We start from the raw sequence: 15346 nt of genomic DNA, 5'->3' as shown, positions 1-15346 counted from the left end.
TTGGATGTCACTGTTATGAGCTATCTATTGAAAATGTCAATTAGGAAAATGTCATTCTGAGTGCTGTAGACTTCTTCTAGAGCTTTTAATTAATTTAAGTTTCTTGAAGATGTCTAGACTTTGTTAACAGGCCACATTCAATTTACATTAGGTGCTGAAAATCACAAAGAAAATACAAGGAAAGAACTAAGATGTTTGGAAGAAGGGAAAAATAAGTGTGTTTAGGTTTGCATTTCAATGCTGACTTTTAAAATTAAGTAGTATCTAGTTAATTCTGTTGAATGAATTTAAGACATTTTTCCTCTATTCTCCTTTCTTTCTTAGGAGAATAGGATTATTTTATTTTCTGTTTGCGTGCTTAAGTATTTCATTGATATGATGGAAAATTAAGCCATATGCCATAAATGTGGTTGCAATCCCAATTAAAATGTTTAAGACTTTTCCATGTGTTTCTTAGAAAAATTAATAAGGGTTATACTGGTAAGCTCATCTTAAACCATTAGTGAACGCTTGCCATAAGTGTGTGGGTTTGTCTTCACTTCCTGTTTTTTATAGTTTTGATCACTTAAATGAATTTCTGTCTGAGCAGCTGTGCCCTTGTATTGACTGTTTTGAATTAACATTATAATGATTTTTAAAAATATTTTACTTTACAAAATAGTTCTGTTGTGTGATCACAGAAGTATTGTTTTTAAGTATATCTGTGAAAAATAATTTCAGAAGAAGCTAAGTTGTAATAGACCTTCAAGAACAGACAAGCATGAATTAAAAGAAAAAGAAAGTTTTTTTTTTTTTAAAAAAAAAGCAAAAGCCCACAGATAAGCTGAAAAACATAGCTGTATTCCTTGGGGGTTATATACATTTTTTAAGTCTCGTGTTTTAGCACAGGACATTGAATCGACACACACAAAGGCTAGAAGCAAAAACAACAGCGTGTCCAAGAAACTTGAAAAGTAAAAATTTTGTTGCATGCTAACTAGCATTTTATTCTAGGTGTTTGTGCGGTATATAATGGGAACTATGGGCTTTCAATGGCAAATGATGGGAAACAGTGGTCTGCAAGACAGCATTAAAAATTGGGAATGCCAAACATGTGCTCTGTATGTCAGCCTTGGGTTGAGAATTTGCTTTAAAAAAATAAATTGTTAAACAATGAAGGCTAGATCGTTTTATTATTTTTCCTGGGAAAAGAGTTTGTGTAGCCTAAGGGAGAAATTGGTGCCTGTGGGAAACAGAACGCTGGGCTCAATTTTCAGGATTTATGAGGCCTTGCCAAGACAGATGGAAAGAGAGAGTGCGCCCTGAACAACTGTAGCTCTGGGAGACTGCACTCATCTTGCATGCGGGATCTCACATTCATAATTATGCATAAAATTCAAGCTGTAGACACCAATAGCTCTGCACGTGGATAAATCAAGCCTGTCCAGCCAGATTTTGATGTGTTGCAATAATTAAGCTTGCATGAGACACATGAAGGGGTGACTGTTAAGTGCCAGCCTGTCCATCCTTATTTCTTGGTTAGTGTTATAAAGGCAAGTGATGTGTGTTGAGTGTGCGCCAAAGAGAGTTCTAATCTTCTGTGAGCAGAGAGCGTATGGTAGTAGTGGCTTGTCCTGCCATTAGGAAGCGAACATGTTAGGTGTGGACCCTTGGGCCCCCTATGTGATTTGTCTTGACTGCTTTCTTGGCATGCACTGGGGTGCTTGCTTTCCAGGCTGCTACTGCACCCTGATGAGTTAAACTGAGTTCTTGTCTCCTGTCTTTTGTTTCCTTGCAGTTCAGAGCACTATCAGTGTTCCTCATCTTTAGCAGTCCCTCTCCACGTCTTCCTCTTCATCCAACCCAGTGGATAAACATCTTCTTTACAGTTACAAGTTCAATTTTTAAAAACTGATTGGTGAAGTTACATAGTTATTGTAGATGCTACAAAACAGGTGCCAAGTATGTAATCTGAATCTTGTTTGTGTCAACTGTTTTCAGTAAGCATGATACATTTCTACCGAACAAATCTAATTGGATCTATTCCTTTAGCTCTTGTTAATATGTTGGAGCAGAATAGTACTTTGTTTTTAAAATAACACAGGCACCCAAATGTTTTTCCCTAGACTGCTGTACACAAAATCTTTAAGAACGGTCAAAACAAGCACTGTAGATGGGAAAACAGATTTAACATATACAATTGAGTTAAATGAAAGACAAATCCTTTCTGTAATCAGTTTAACCAACAAGCGGGAAAGAGGTACTGTAGAGAAAGCCGGATCATACAATCATAATTTAAAGCAGGGATATTGGTGTGACAGATAAAATGCTCTTAACTGTTTTAAAAATACTTTGTAGCTACAAAAATGAAATTAAATTTCTTATTGATGCGTGCTGTTAACTTACAAGGGGGAGAGAGCGATTGATTCACGAAACTGTAGGGGCTCATAAATCAAGCAAGTAGTCAGACTTGGGACTTGCATTGTGTTGGTTGCTTTGCCTTTTTTTTGTTCCATTTTCCTCACATCATTCAGCTGTTTTATTTAGAAGTGGATGGGGGACTGTGGATTTTTGTTCTGTTTGTTTGTTTAGCTGGCATTGGGCAAGATGTTGGGTTTTTTTCTTGCCTTGTGTTTATCTTTTTTTGGTTGACTGTTCTTTATCAATGCTTTTCTTCATGGTTAGGGTTACGTTAAGGGCTGAATCTGTGCATGTCTCTTGATAGCTTTGCTTGTGCTGACACCAAAGAGACACATTCTTACCTCGTTAGCTTGATCTGTGAAGAGTAAACAGGTTATATATCGACACAGGTGACCCCAAGATCCTCAAAATCTGCATACTCCATCTCTGTACCCTTTTGGAGGATCTTTCAATCTTTGAGCTCACTGCAAGTTTCTTTGATAACTTGACACTACATGTTGTTTGTAATTTCTTTCTTTTTTTTTTTTTTAATGGTATGGGGAGGGGAAACAAAATACAGGAATTGTAATCAAGTCCCCTTCTCTCTTGTGCTTTGTTAGGCCTGGATGATTGCCTGCAGCAGTACGTCCACAAATTTGAACGGGAGAAGATAAATGGTGAACAGCTGTTACAGATTTCTCACCAGGATCTTGAAGATATGGGTATCACACGGATTGGACACCAGGAACTGGTTTTAGAAGCTGTGGATCTCCTGTGTGCACTGGTTAGTGAAGTGGTGAACAGACAAAGAATTTCTTTAGATGCTTCTCTTGTTGAATATCTAAAGCTAGTCTAGTGAAATTGTAATGCCTTTCACGCTTGTTTTCTGTTACACGTTATGGCAAAAGAAAGCAGTAATTTTAATTCTTGCAGGCTTTGTGTTATAGCTCTTTGACTTTTTTCTGATAAGTGGAAATGCTGATTCAGTAGCATTTCTAAAGAGAAGTGTTAGCTGAGTAGCATTGTGAGATCTTGTGGCTTCTGGTAGTGAACTGTGATTAAAATTACTGTTGAGTAGGGTGAATTTGTTTTAATGGATGGAACACATGCTGTTGAAATGACAGCTATTAGTGATTTCTCACATCAGCTGAAATGAGAATAGGACAAGATTTTGTAGTCTACATACAAAGTGAAATAAGTGCTCTTGAAGTAAGGGATCTTTTGATTGCTAAGTAACTGTGTGAATTCAACTCATTGGATTTGGAACGTAAGCTGTTCCTCCGTATTACCCTTCTTATATTACTGTGTGGATGCTTTTAAAACAAACATACTCTGAAATGAATAAATATATTTCAGATTTTTTTTTTTTTGCTATGCCGCATCACTGCTGCAGGCATTATTTAAAAGCTCTAATTTGAACACAGTCTTGAAGATGTGTTTGATGTAGTGCAGTGAGTGAGCACCAGAGATGGTATATACAATGACATCAGCTGGAGGGGTGGCAGAGGCTGCCCTGTGGTTCCTTGGCCAGTACTGGCCTGCCCTCTGTCAGGCACATCTTACAGCAGAGAGAATGTTTTTCTAAAAATGGAGAGTCTTTATTGCCTGAGTGACACGTGCTTTATGTGTAGCAGGGAGGTGCTATGGGCATCATTTCTATTCATAACCACAAAGATACTGCATAGTATATACTGAAGAAGTGTGTTTAATAAAACAACTGTGCACAGACTGAAACAATTCCCCAAGAGTTGTTCTTACATTTACCAAAACTTTTATTTTCTTTTCAATATTTGATAAGCAGGTTTTTCTTGTTGTTTCTTGTGGTTTTTTTTTTTTTTTTAACTTTAAAAGAAAACTAAAATAGAGGAACTGAGTTAGCCTGCATGTGATTCACGTGGCAAGGAATAATCTGTTGGGCAAGTGAAGGAGTCTGGTGAATTAGTAAGTGTACAGTGTACAGTCTTGACTGATATAATGGATGTGGCAGCTCTCAAAGGCACTTTTTTCCTTCTTTCTTCTTAAAATATTAGAATAAAATGAACAAAGCTGGATAACTGCCAGAACCTAAAGCTGTGTTCTATCTCCTACAATTTCCTTCTAATTTCCTTAGTAGACAAAAGTTTTGACCTCGGTCTCATTTCTGGAAATCCTTTGTGAAATGCAGTTCAAGTTAATGCATTAGACAGAGTTTACATATTGTAGCTGAAATATCCTTGTTTCCTTTTAAGAAGAGGAGGAAGAACTTCTGCATTTAAGCTATTCCCTTTGTCACCTTCTTCATACCCTTTCCCTTCAGTTTTTTGGATAATGGTAGAAAATCAGTGTATTTTTCCCAAGAGATGTCTTCTAGAGACAGACAATTTTTCTTTTTAATTCTAGAGACAGACAATTTTTTTTTAAATGTTGCTGTCTCTGTTCTGTTTGAGAGAACAGAGGTTTTCTCTATTCTACTAGTATTACTTCTATGAAAGTGGGTTGGGGATATAAATATGACTTTGAATTTTTTTTGTGTGTCTATGTGGTGACATTTCCCCAATTTTTGTGAACTTTCATTAGAATCAAAGGCACTCAGGAACGCAGCTTTTCTTCTTTTCACCATGCTTTTGGCTTATACTGTGAATGTGTAGCACTGATTGGGCCAGCCTGAGGTAAGACTTCAAATGTTGTCAGTTTTGGTGATAGGTGGAAGCGTTGTGGGTATTTTGGGCATTCCTCAGTTTTGCTGTTCTCAAGAAGAATTTACTTTCACAGAATCACAGGATAGCCCGGGTAGGAAGGGAGCTCAAGGATCATGAATCTCCAACCCCCCTGCCACATGCAGGGCCACCAACCTCCCCATTTAGTACTAGGCCACGTTGAACACCTCCAGGGATGGGGCATCCACAACCTCTCTGGGCAGCCTGTTCCAGCACCTCACCACTCCATTGGTAAAGAACTTCCCTTGACATCCAACCTAAATCTTCATTCCTTCAACTTAAAACCATTTCCCCTCATCCTGCAGTTATCTACCCTTTCAAAGAGTTGATTCCCCCTACGTTTGTAGGCTCCCTTTAGGTATTGAAATGTTGCAATGAGGTCACCCTGCAGCCTTCTTTTCTCCAGGCTGAACAAGCCCAGCTCCCTCAGCCTATCTTCATAGGGGAGGTGCTCCAGTCCCCTCATCATCTTTGTGGCTCTGGACCCTCTTCAACAGCTCCCTGTCTTTCTTGTACTGGGGGCTGCAGACCTGGACACAGTACTCCAGATGGGGCCTCACAAGAACAGAGTAGAAGGGGACAATCACATCCCTGTCACTGCTGGCCACCCCTCTTCTTATGGAGCCCAGGATACCATTTGCTTTCCAAGCTGCAAGAGCACACTGCTGGCTCATGTTAAGTCTTTCGACCATCAGGACCCCCAGGTCCTTCTCTGCAGGGCTGCTCTCAAGGTCCGCTCCTTCCAGTCTGTATAAATGCCTTGGATTCCTCCGGCCCAAGTGCAAAACCTTGCACTTCGTTGTGTTCAACCTCATTAGGTTCACTCAGGCCCACCTCTCAAGTCTATTGAGGTCCCTCTGAATGGCGATATCTTTTTGACTAGTTCCTAGCAACTTCCTCCAGATTGAAGCTTTGGTTTCCTTACACTGCGGTAGCACTTGAGACTCCAAAAGCAGAGAAGTAGCTGCCTTTGGAACATCTTCTTCCTATGGAAACTCTTCTCAAGCATTCACCTTTTCCAAAACTCATTAGGTTGGTGGGGGAAAAAATAGTAAAAAGATAGTGGGCTCCTTGAGGAAGTACACCAAATACACTTAGATTTTGTAGGGATAGAGCCTCATGTGCGAGTTCTACCCTGTCAAGCTGTAAATGTCTGCAAGTTATGATGTTTACTGCTGCAACATAACAAACAAACAAACAAACAAAAAAAAACGACCCCAACAAATCTTTCTCAACCACTTCAGTTTTTAGACAGCATTTCCTAATCTTTCCTTAGCAGCAACATATGCCACAAAGCTGATACTGAAGAGGCAGCAGGAAAGAGTGTGGTCAGGGGTAAGAAGTGAAGGTTTCTTGTGAGCACACATTTCTGTTGCACTTGAATTGGTGCACTTGAATTGGTTTCCTGAACAGATGTTGAAGACTTATTTGAAGACTTATTTAAGGTATTTAGAGAACATATAAAAAGAATTGAACTTTCCAGAGGGGGAAACCAAACCACATCAGCATGAATGCCTCTGAATGTCTTTTTGTGGTGACAGTATTTGCTTGAGTGAGGAAAGGGATGGGTGGAAGATATTTCTTTGTTGATTGAACTGTTTGGTGGAAAAGGAACAAATATACATAAATATGCTTTTTTAAACTCATGCAAAACCACAAAAGGAGGGATAAGAATCGTGGAAAATAAGCTCTCTCAGTCCATTTGAATAATTGGGACAAAAAGGAATGGTGATGAAACTGAATGTTTACTCACTGTTCCCTGATGAGTTGCCTTGCCTGTTTGGGCTTAATAAACATAAAATAATGCAAACATTAACAGGAAATTATATGCAAATAGAATGACTTTTAATGTGTTCTTTGGATTAGATTTCTGGATCTTTAACTACGTTGTATTATAGGAACTAATTTTTTTTTGCTTCCAAAGTTTTTTTTTTTGAGATTAGAATGAAGATTGAATGAAGATACTGATTTTAATTAATTAAAAAACAGAACAAAACAACAAAAATATAACTACCAAAAGCATACCAGAACGTACTTTTTTTTTCTTAGCTTTGTACCTTTTAATAATAGAACTGATAGTATTGCCAGCGCATTAGCAATGCAGCAACATATAAACTCATACCATGAGGTCATCCTACCAAGTAACTCTTGCATTTTATTCATACTGTTGTCATCTCTGTAAAAAGTCATTTGCTAAAATGACTTTTAAATCCCAAGCTCGATAGTTTACATACGTGAAGCCTTAGATTTCTGTGGCTGTTCCTTATCAAAAGTACCACACCTATGCATCATCTCGTAAGATTTCAATTTTCTAGAGGTCTCAAATTTTTATGAGGAAGTTTCAAACTCCAGAGGATTCTTTAGGAAACATTTTTATTAAAAAGGAGAGTGGAAAGTAAACAACAGTGACAGTACCTTGTGTTGCGTCCAGTGTTTATGTATAGCATAGAGTGGTGTATAAGCTATTGGACAAGCATTCAGCCTATTTTTATCCACTTTTTTCTTGAGCTAGTTTTTATCTGGATCAGCCAGAAAATCTGATCAGCTGTTTGCACTGCAGCATTTGAAGATGGTTGTGAAAGGGAAGGTGTCCCTTGGCAACAGCAGGGCTCTATATCAGCCTAGGTCAGCTGGAACGTGACTGCAGCGCTCTTTTGACTTTGGTTAACCACACTTTATTTTTTCTTTTATTTTAGTGCTTCAACCTTGAGCAACTGTTTGGTCAGTGTACTATTTCTCATTAAATATAATGGGGTTTGGAAAGAGCACGCTCTTGTCCGTGTGCTCTCTTGTGCACCTGTGCATGCTCTCTCTTGCCATAGTCCCATGTGTGGCTACCCAGGTTAATGAGTAACAGGCTGGGCATGTTTGCCATAAGGTGTTCTTGACTGTTGGCTTCAGCTCCTGTTTTGATGAGAGTAACTTTGATGTTTTCCTGCCGCTCTTGATTTAAAATATAACCTTCTGTGGTCCATGACCCGTATGGACACCTGAAGGCATTCAAGGCTAGGCTGGATGTGGCTCTGGGCAGCCTGATCTGGTGGGTGGTGACCCTGCGTATAGCAGGGGGGTTGAAACTAGATGATCATTGTGGTCCTTTTCAATGCAGGCCATTCTATGATTCTATGAACAACATCTAAAACCTTTTGATTACTTAAATAATAACATTTTAAATATTATAACCTGTTAATGTAGAATGCTTCAGAAAAGCGTGAGTTTTATGTGTCAGTTGTGTGTTGCTGTGAAGGCTTGTAGGCTGTTGGTGTGCTGCTGTAGTATCAGCTTTCCTATCTGTCCTGAATTAAGGCTTCAGCTCCATGACAATTAAAATTAGTTTAACTCAGCTGCCACCTTCCTCCCCCCCACCTTTTCCGTTCTCTGATTAGTATCCTTTCTGCTTGCAGTCAACTGATGATGAGGTGAGACACTTCAGGGAGCTAAACCAGCTCAGAACACAATACAATAAAGGAGGGTGTGATTTTTTTTTTTTTAAGTGGTGTGCTGCAAAGCAGCCCTTCAACAGACTCAACAAGCAAGAGTGACACTGCAAATGAAGAAGAAATAGCTGGTTATTTGTGGATTCGTCAAGATAGTGTCAGCTTGGACAGGATAAAAGCCAGAGCATGTACTTTTTTTTTTTAATTACTTGTTGTTTTCTCACTTTACCAGCGAACAGAAAAATGTGCACAATGGCAAAGTTGTATCTGGTGAAGGAGCATAATGCTTTCTGTGTGTTAGAGAAAACAGGTCAGGATGCCTTTGGAATAGGGATGGTTTAAGTTGTGATGACCCCTTTGTTCTTGAAATGTTCATTCCTCAGGGCAAATCTGAAGTTGAAGAATTTGATATCCTGTATTGATGAGCTATAATGCTCACTGTTTTGCTGAGTAGATGTAGTTCTTAGCCAGGACATTTCCTAAAGCATGAACTGGTGTTATAGATATCTCACTTGCCCTCTGTAGTATCTCTGGAAGAAGCTGTAGAAAGGCTTAGTGCAGCAACTGAAAAGTTTGGCTGTGGTGTACTCCTGAGAGACTGCTGAGCAGATCAGCTGCAGTCATAAGGTGGAGGCTCTGTATCTCTGGATACAATGCCTGTGTTGCTGAAATCCACCTCGAAATTGAGATCTATTTGATGGAGTTCTTTAAAAACTAACTGGACTGGAGAAGTCACGCTGGGTTGACTCACTGTGTAAATAAGATGAAACAGGTGTGATAAGGAGAACATAAATATTTTGGAACAAAGATGAAATCGGATCTGATATATCAAGAAGTGTACTGTTAAGTGCTAGGGCCATCTTTAATCACAGACATTTACAAAATAATTAGCACGACTTCTTTACCTGAGTAATTGACAGAATTTTGGAGATACTTAAATGTACAAAGATTCTCTCAAACAGAGTTAAGTTGTCTGATTACGTTGTTCTACTACTCTACAGGGGAGAAAAAAAAAAAAGAGAAGTTGTATTTTCTGTCCACTTGTGGAAGGAGGGAGGCCAGCATCCTTTAATTCCTCTGTTCAAGGGGGAAAATTTTGGCACATAGCTACTTTCAAATTTGTGTTGCCAAAAGAATGTATGGCCAAACTTTTTGGTACCAAAGTATTCCTCCAAAAATAAAGTAATTTGCATTGTCCTGTAACAGAGGAGGGGAAAAAAAAAAAGATTGCAAGAGGTGAATCTGAATGATATTCTTGTGTATTTTTTTTTAAATTAAAAGGTGGTAAGTTTACATATGGTAGTAAGCAAGTATTTTAACATTGTTTATTAATCCGTATATTTCCGAGTCTGTGATCCTGAAAAATTTAAGGATATCCTCTGCTGGTGCAACAATGTTTTGGTTTTGTTTGTTTTATTGGATATATCCTCTTGACCCCTGCTCCTGTGCGGGAGTACTTCCTTGCCAAGAGCCCTGAGGGAAGGGAGGAGGGTGTATGGATGACATCCCAGTGAGTTCAAATTACATAGGAAGTATAAGTATTTTAAAGGTAACTTAGTTCAAACCTCTCCTTGCACAGATGTATTTTTGAGTAAAGATTTTGTTTAACCTCTTAACTTTCTAAAGCACTCCAGCTTGTATTATGGGCCTTTGATCATGGTAAGAATGGGGCCATAAGCCAGCTGTGTGTCCTAGCAACAAGGAAGTCAGCAGCATCCTGAGAGCATGGCCAGGATTTGGAGAGGAGTGATCATCACCCATTACTTGTCACAATTAGTCTGCCTATTCCCCCTGTACCTCCAAGAATGGGGAAGATGCTGACAATACTAAAGCAGTTCAGTGGAAGGCCACCAGATTGGTCAGGGCAATCAGGCAGTGGATCAATTTGTCCAGAACATTTGGCTTTTTGAGATTTTAAAGACTTGATTGGATAAAACTCCTAACAACCTGTGGTGAGCTCACAGCTGAGGCTGTTGTGGGCAGGAGGTTGGATTGAGACTTCCAGAGCTCCTTGCCAGCCTGGATGATGCTGTGGTCTGAAATGGAGGAGTTGGGAATTCCTTGAAACTTGGAGTAGAATGAAATTAATGTTGGCTGTAGCTGGCTTAGTTGTTTGAGGAGGAAGGGATAAAGAATGATACAGCTGACTACATTGTGGAACATAGAGATTGGTAACAAGAATCTGTGTCAGCAGAATCGAGAAAAGCAGGCATGTTGTTGTGTTTTTTTTTTTTTAAGAGGGGTATGAGTCCTCAGTCTAAAAGAGCTAAGTATTGCCTACCACAAGGTAGGATAAGTCAAAAACAAGAAAGTAGTCAGTAGCATATTGCTATTTAATGGCAGTGACAGCAAGAAAAAAATCTTGGTTATAAAACCGAGCGAGTTGTCTTCAGAGCAGCTATAGTGTATAGCTATAGCTTTGGAATGATACAATCAATGCGTTGCTTAAAACAATTGTTTTAATCTTAAGAAGTGTGATATGGTTGCATATGGATGTGTAAAGTTGGGGTTACCACTAGGATTTGCAGACCTGTTTGGTTTAAAAACTTTTACAAAGATGCTGTTGAGTGAAAATATAACATGTAAAAATGGGTTTAATTACTAAGTTTAGTGTTAATGCAGTCCTCGAACCTGCAAACAAATGCACTGCTGTAATCATGGAACATAGTTACTGAAAGTTTGTGATTCAAATATTTATTTCGGCTTTTGACTGTGAAATTACATTTACTTCCTGTAGATGTTTTTATCTCTTGCCAATTTAAACTGTCTTCAGTTGTGAATGAAATGTTGCTTCGCTATTTATATATCACAGTATAAAAACATTTTTAGAGAAAACAGTATTTATTTTCCTTCAACAAAAAGAAAACCAAAGCAACCATGTTATTTAAACTACATTTGGAGAGTAAATGACATCGGACTCATCTGACTTTGTGGCTTTATTCTGGTGGAGTAATGTCCTCAATCTCATTAATTTCAATAAAATTGAGGAGATCTGGCTCCCAGAAAAACCTTTAGTGCCTGTAACGCAGAATGAATCTTAGAAAGTGATCAAGTATTTAAGATTTGTAATATAAGAAAGACAAGGGTGATCTACAAAGTGTTGGATGTTAGGGAGGTGAGTGAAGAACTGTTCCTTCCAGTAAAAGGTCTGTTTGTACCAAATGAAGATAACACTAGGATTACCTCATCTATCTCAAATCCAGCCAGACTTGCTATCCAGAAAATTCACGGAAATGCCATACATTCTGAAAGAATGTCAGCTTGCCACTGTGTGGCAAGGTATGCTGAGGATTAACTGAAATTCATATGATTTAAAAATGCATAGAAACAACTTAAATGTTAGGGATGTATCATCATAGAATGGCCTGGGTTGAAAAGGACCACTTCAAAATAAAAAGGCATATCCTTTGACCTTTGAATCCAGATGAGTTTGCATGTGTGGAATAAGAAATAAGGAAATTGATCATATTCATAATATTTCTTGCAGAACTATGGCCTTGAAACAGACAATATGAAGAACTTGGTTCTCAAGCTGCGCGCATCATCCAACAATCTGCAAAATTACATCTGTACCCGTAGAAAAAGCTCAAATTATGATGGGAATACTTCACGCAAGCCCCCCAATGAATTCCTTACTTCTGTGGTAGAGCTTATTGGTGCTGCTAAGGCCCTGCTTGCATGGTTGGACAGGTAAGAATAAAAAGAATAAAATCCTTGTATTTCCATTTTCTGTTAAAACTTCTTTCTCCTTGCAGTGTAAGTTCTACATGTCTAGGTCTAAAGATGTTCTTGATCTTGCTTTGTCAAGAGGCCTCTGAATGAATTTAATAACCTAAGTCATCTATTCTTGTGCTTCCATTTTTGTCAAAACCTGTGAGAAACTCTTGTGAGAGTTGTCTTATTGAGGGGAAACAACCTATTTTCAGGACTAGTTTCTCATATGTATGAGACCTCCTCCTTTCGTCTTCCCACCTTATACATCAAAAGTCATTGGCAAGTCCCTAAGAAAAAGAGAAAAGAGAGAATCTGCTGAAATTGTGACCTTAGCTCTGTGATCTGAAAAAGTGAACTTTCCCTATGCTATTTCTTACTTTTTTTCTGGCAAGAGCCAGAGTTGTTTTGTGACAGCTGCATCAGAAGCTAACAGGCAACAGAGCTGATAGCATACTAGCTGTTGTGTCGAGCAAGATGTGGAGACGTGAATTCTTGATCACCTTGCCATCTTTTTTGAGAAGGAAGGTTAGGAGGAGAGCTACATGAGTACTGTCAGCAAGGAGAGCTTTTATCCTTGAATATTTCTGCAGTGATGTTAACAAGTTGTGCCTCTCACCTAGTCTTTCCATTTCACCATGTTGCTTGAACCTTGCCCTAAATTTCTTCTGCAACTCTCTATCAGCAAGTGACTGGCATGTCCATTTTCAAACCAGTTGGGATTACTCCTGAGTCCTTTAAATTCTATGGAGGGTCTGAGGTGAGTGCCTCCATATAAAGTCTTTCATGAAGTTCAGCCTTACTGAACTTGTCTGTATGAAAGCCATTTTTTTTTCTCTTAAAGCAAGTCATTACACAAGATAAACTTTGCATACTATTTTTCACTGAATGAAAATAATACATTTCATAGAACTTTCTCTCCACTCTTTTTTTAATTTTAATTTTCTCTCCTATCTGAATTCAGTAATCAAAGACTGGAAGATAGAAAACTAGTTCCTGACAAACCAAAGGCTGTGATTTTTTTACAGCAGTGTTAGCATGATTTAACTTGAGTTGGTATTTTCAAACTGGTGTTTGGAAAGTGGACTGAATTTTGCTGTCTGAAATTGCTCACCGTTGGGGTATTGCTAGCCATACCCTAATTTTGGTGCAGGAATGAAGTGAAAGTAGAGTCAAGAATACTTGTGTTGTGAAACTGTCCTCACACTTGTGTAGCTCTGACTCATGCTGTTCCTCAGTGCTGTGGTAAAATAGAAGAAGTCTCCACAATCTAAGAGGAATTTTCTCTTGTTACAGGACTCCATTTACAGGTATTGCTGACTTTTCATCGATGAAAAACAGAATCATTCAGCTCTGCTTGGATCTTACTACTACTGTTCAGAAGGTCAGCTGATTTCTTTTCCTCCCTGCTTTCCAAAAGGGGAGGTGGGTGTTTGGGGAAGTAATGTGTGCTGTATACTGAGTACTAATTGGAATGCAGATGTGAGTTTATTTCAAAGCTTGAACAATTCCATGAAGGTCAGTTTCAGTTGTCCGTTTTTCTGAGATGATTTGTTTTCATTTAATTTCCAATTTTGGAATTGCTGGCTGTATTGTAAATGACTGTCATTTAAAAACTACACATTTTTTTCAGTTTCAGTGGGAAGACTGTTAGATTTTAAAATAGTTGATCTGCATTTGGAGATTTTCAAGTTCCAAATAACATATCGAAAATACATGTTGTTTGCGTGTATGTATACTAAAATACATAATAAAATGTGTTACTTCCTTATAATACATACAATAAATACTTCATACATCAATTACTTCAGTGATTGTTATGCCTACATATGCAGACTTCTTAGGTTTTGTCCCATATATAGTATTTCAACCTATTCCTGTCAGATGAGAAATGTTCTATATAACAGAAGGAGTTGCCACCTTTATGATAAAAATTCCACTAGTCAGGCTTCTGTGACAGTAGTGGGAGATTATAGTGTTTTGTTTCAAAACTTTCTATTTATCAGTGTCATGAGCACTTATATTGGTAATAGCTAAAAGGACACTTAAAAACTGTGGGAGTCTTGGCAAATTGCATCGTTTTGTTCTCTGAATAATATTGCCTGTCTTCTGAAGCAGTGGCATACTGTCAGCAGAGTTTAACTCTAGTAGTTAAACGTTACATGCACTCTTCAGCTCCTGCAGAATATGCTCATATCTGTTTAGTCCATGGCTGTATATTGTGTGGACTCTGTAGAGTCACATCATGTGAAACAGGTGATTCCCTCTCTGTTTCTGGGGAGATGATCATGGAATCATAAAATGTCTTGGATTGGAAGTGTCAAAGCCCATCCAGTTCCAACCCCCTACCACGTGCAGTTGCCATTCACTAGATCAGGCTGCGTAGGGCCCCATCCAACCTGATCTAAAATGCCTCTAGGGATGGAGCGCACACGATTTCTATGGGCAGCCTGTGACAGCACCTCACCACCCTCTTGAGTGAAAAATTTCCCCCTAATATCTAATATAAATCTCCGATCTTTTAGTTTAAAACCATTCCTCCTGCTCTTACTGTTATTAAGCAGTGTAAGAAGTCCATCCCCCTTCTGATTATGAGCTGCTTTTAAGTACTGATGCTAAAGGATAGAAAGGTCCTGTGAGATATCGGGCTATGATGACACCCCATTTCTATCAGGTGGTTAGTTGTAAAAGAATAATATCTGAGTATTGTAACTTCAAAGGCACACCAGTCTCACCTACTGCTGAACGCCCTTCTTGATTGGGCACTGTGTGTGCAGTTGCAGCAAGTTAGTGATTTGCAGATACAGATTTGCAGATTGTATAGTAGGATAGTAAGTACTTCTAGCAGCAGATGGTGTACACCCAAGAGTGCTACAGGAACTGAGATATGAGATTGCTGGACTGTATTAATAAAACTGTTAAAAGTGGTATCTAATCTGTCAATTAAATCAGCCTTTGATGGCAGTGGAATGGAAGTTAGCAAATATAACTCTACCCTTTAATAAGCAGAGCACTTCTCTGCCAATTTAGCAGGAGCTGTAATAGACTGGAATTGCTGTGTATGGTGGGGAGAAAAAACATAAATGGAGAAAGAAGATCTCTTACTTCGTATTGGAATATTGC

General features: G+C 38.6%; 1 protein-coding gene across 2 annotated transcripts in view; it reads left to right on the top strand.

Annotated features, from left to right (window-relative positions):
- Positions 1 to 15346, top strand: part of CNKSR3 (CNKSR family member 3) — a 63038-nt gene that overhangs the window by 27924 nt on the left and 19768 nt on the right. Inside the window, exons 2-4 of one of the 2 annotated variants that reach the window (XM_031611774.2) lie at positions 3000 to 3163; positions 12000 to 12202; positions 13520 to 13607. In XM_031611774.2, coding sequence (XP_031467634.1) covers positions 3000 to 3163; positions 12000 to 12202; positions 13520 to 13607 — 455 coding nt within the window. The remainder of the gene's footprint in view (positions 1 to 2999; positions 3164 to 11999; positions 12203 to 13519; positions 13608 to 15346) is intronic. The other variant, XM_031611778.2, reaches the window with a different exon arrangement.

Source organism: Phasianus colchicus, chromosome 2 (assembly GCF_987193195.1).
Source record: "Phasianus colchicus chromosome 2, bPhaCol1.hap1.1, whole genome shotgun sequence".
NCBI lineage: Eukaryota > Metazoa > Chordata > Aves > Galliformes > Phasianidae > Phasianus > Phasianus colchicus.
The sequence above is the reverse complement of the archived record's forward strand: the minus strand, read 5'-3'. Positions and strand labels throughout refer to the sequence as shown.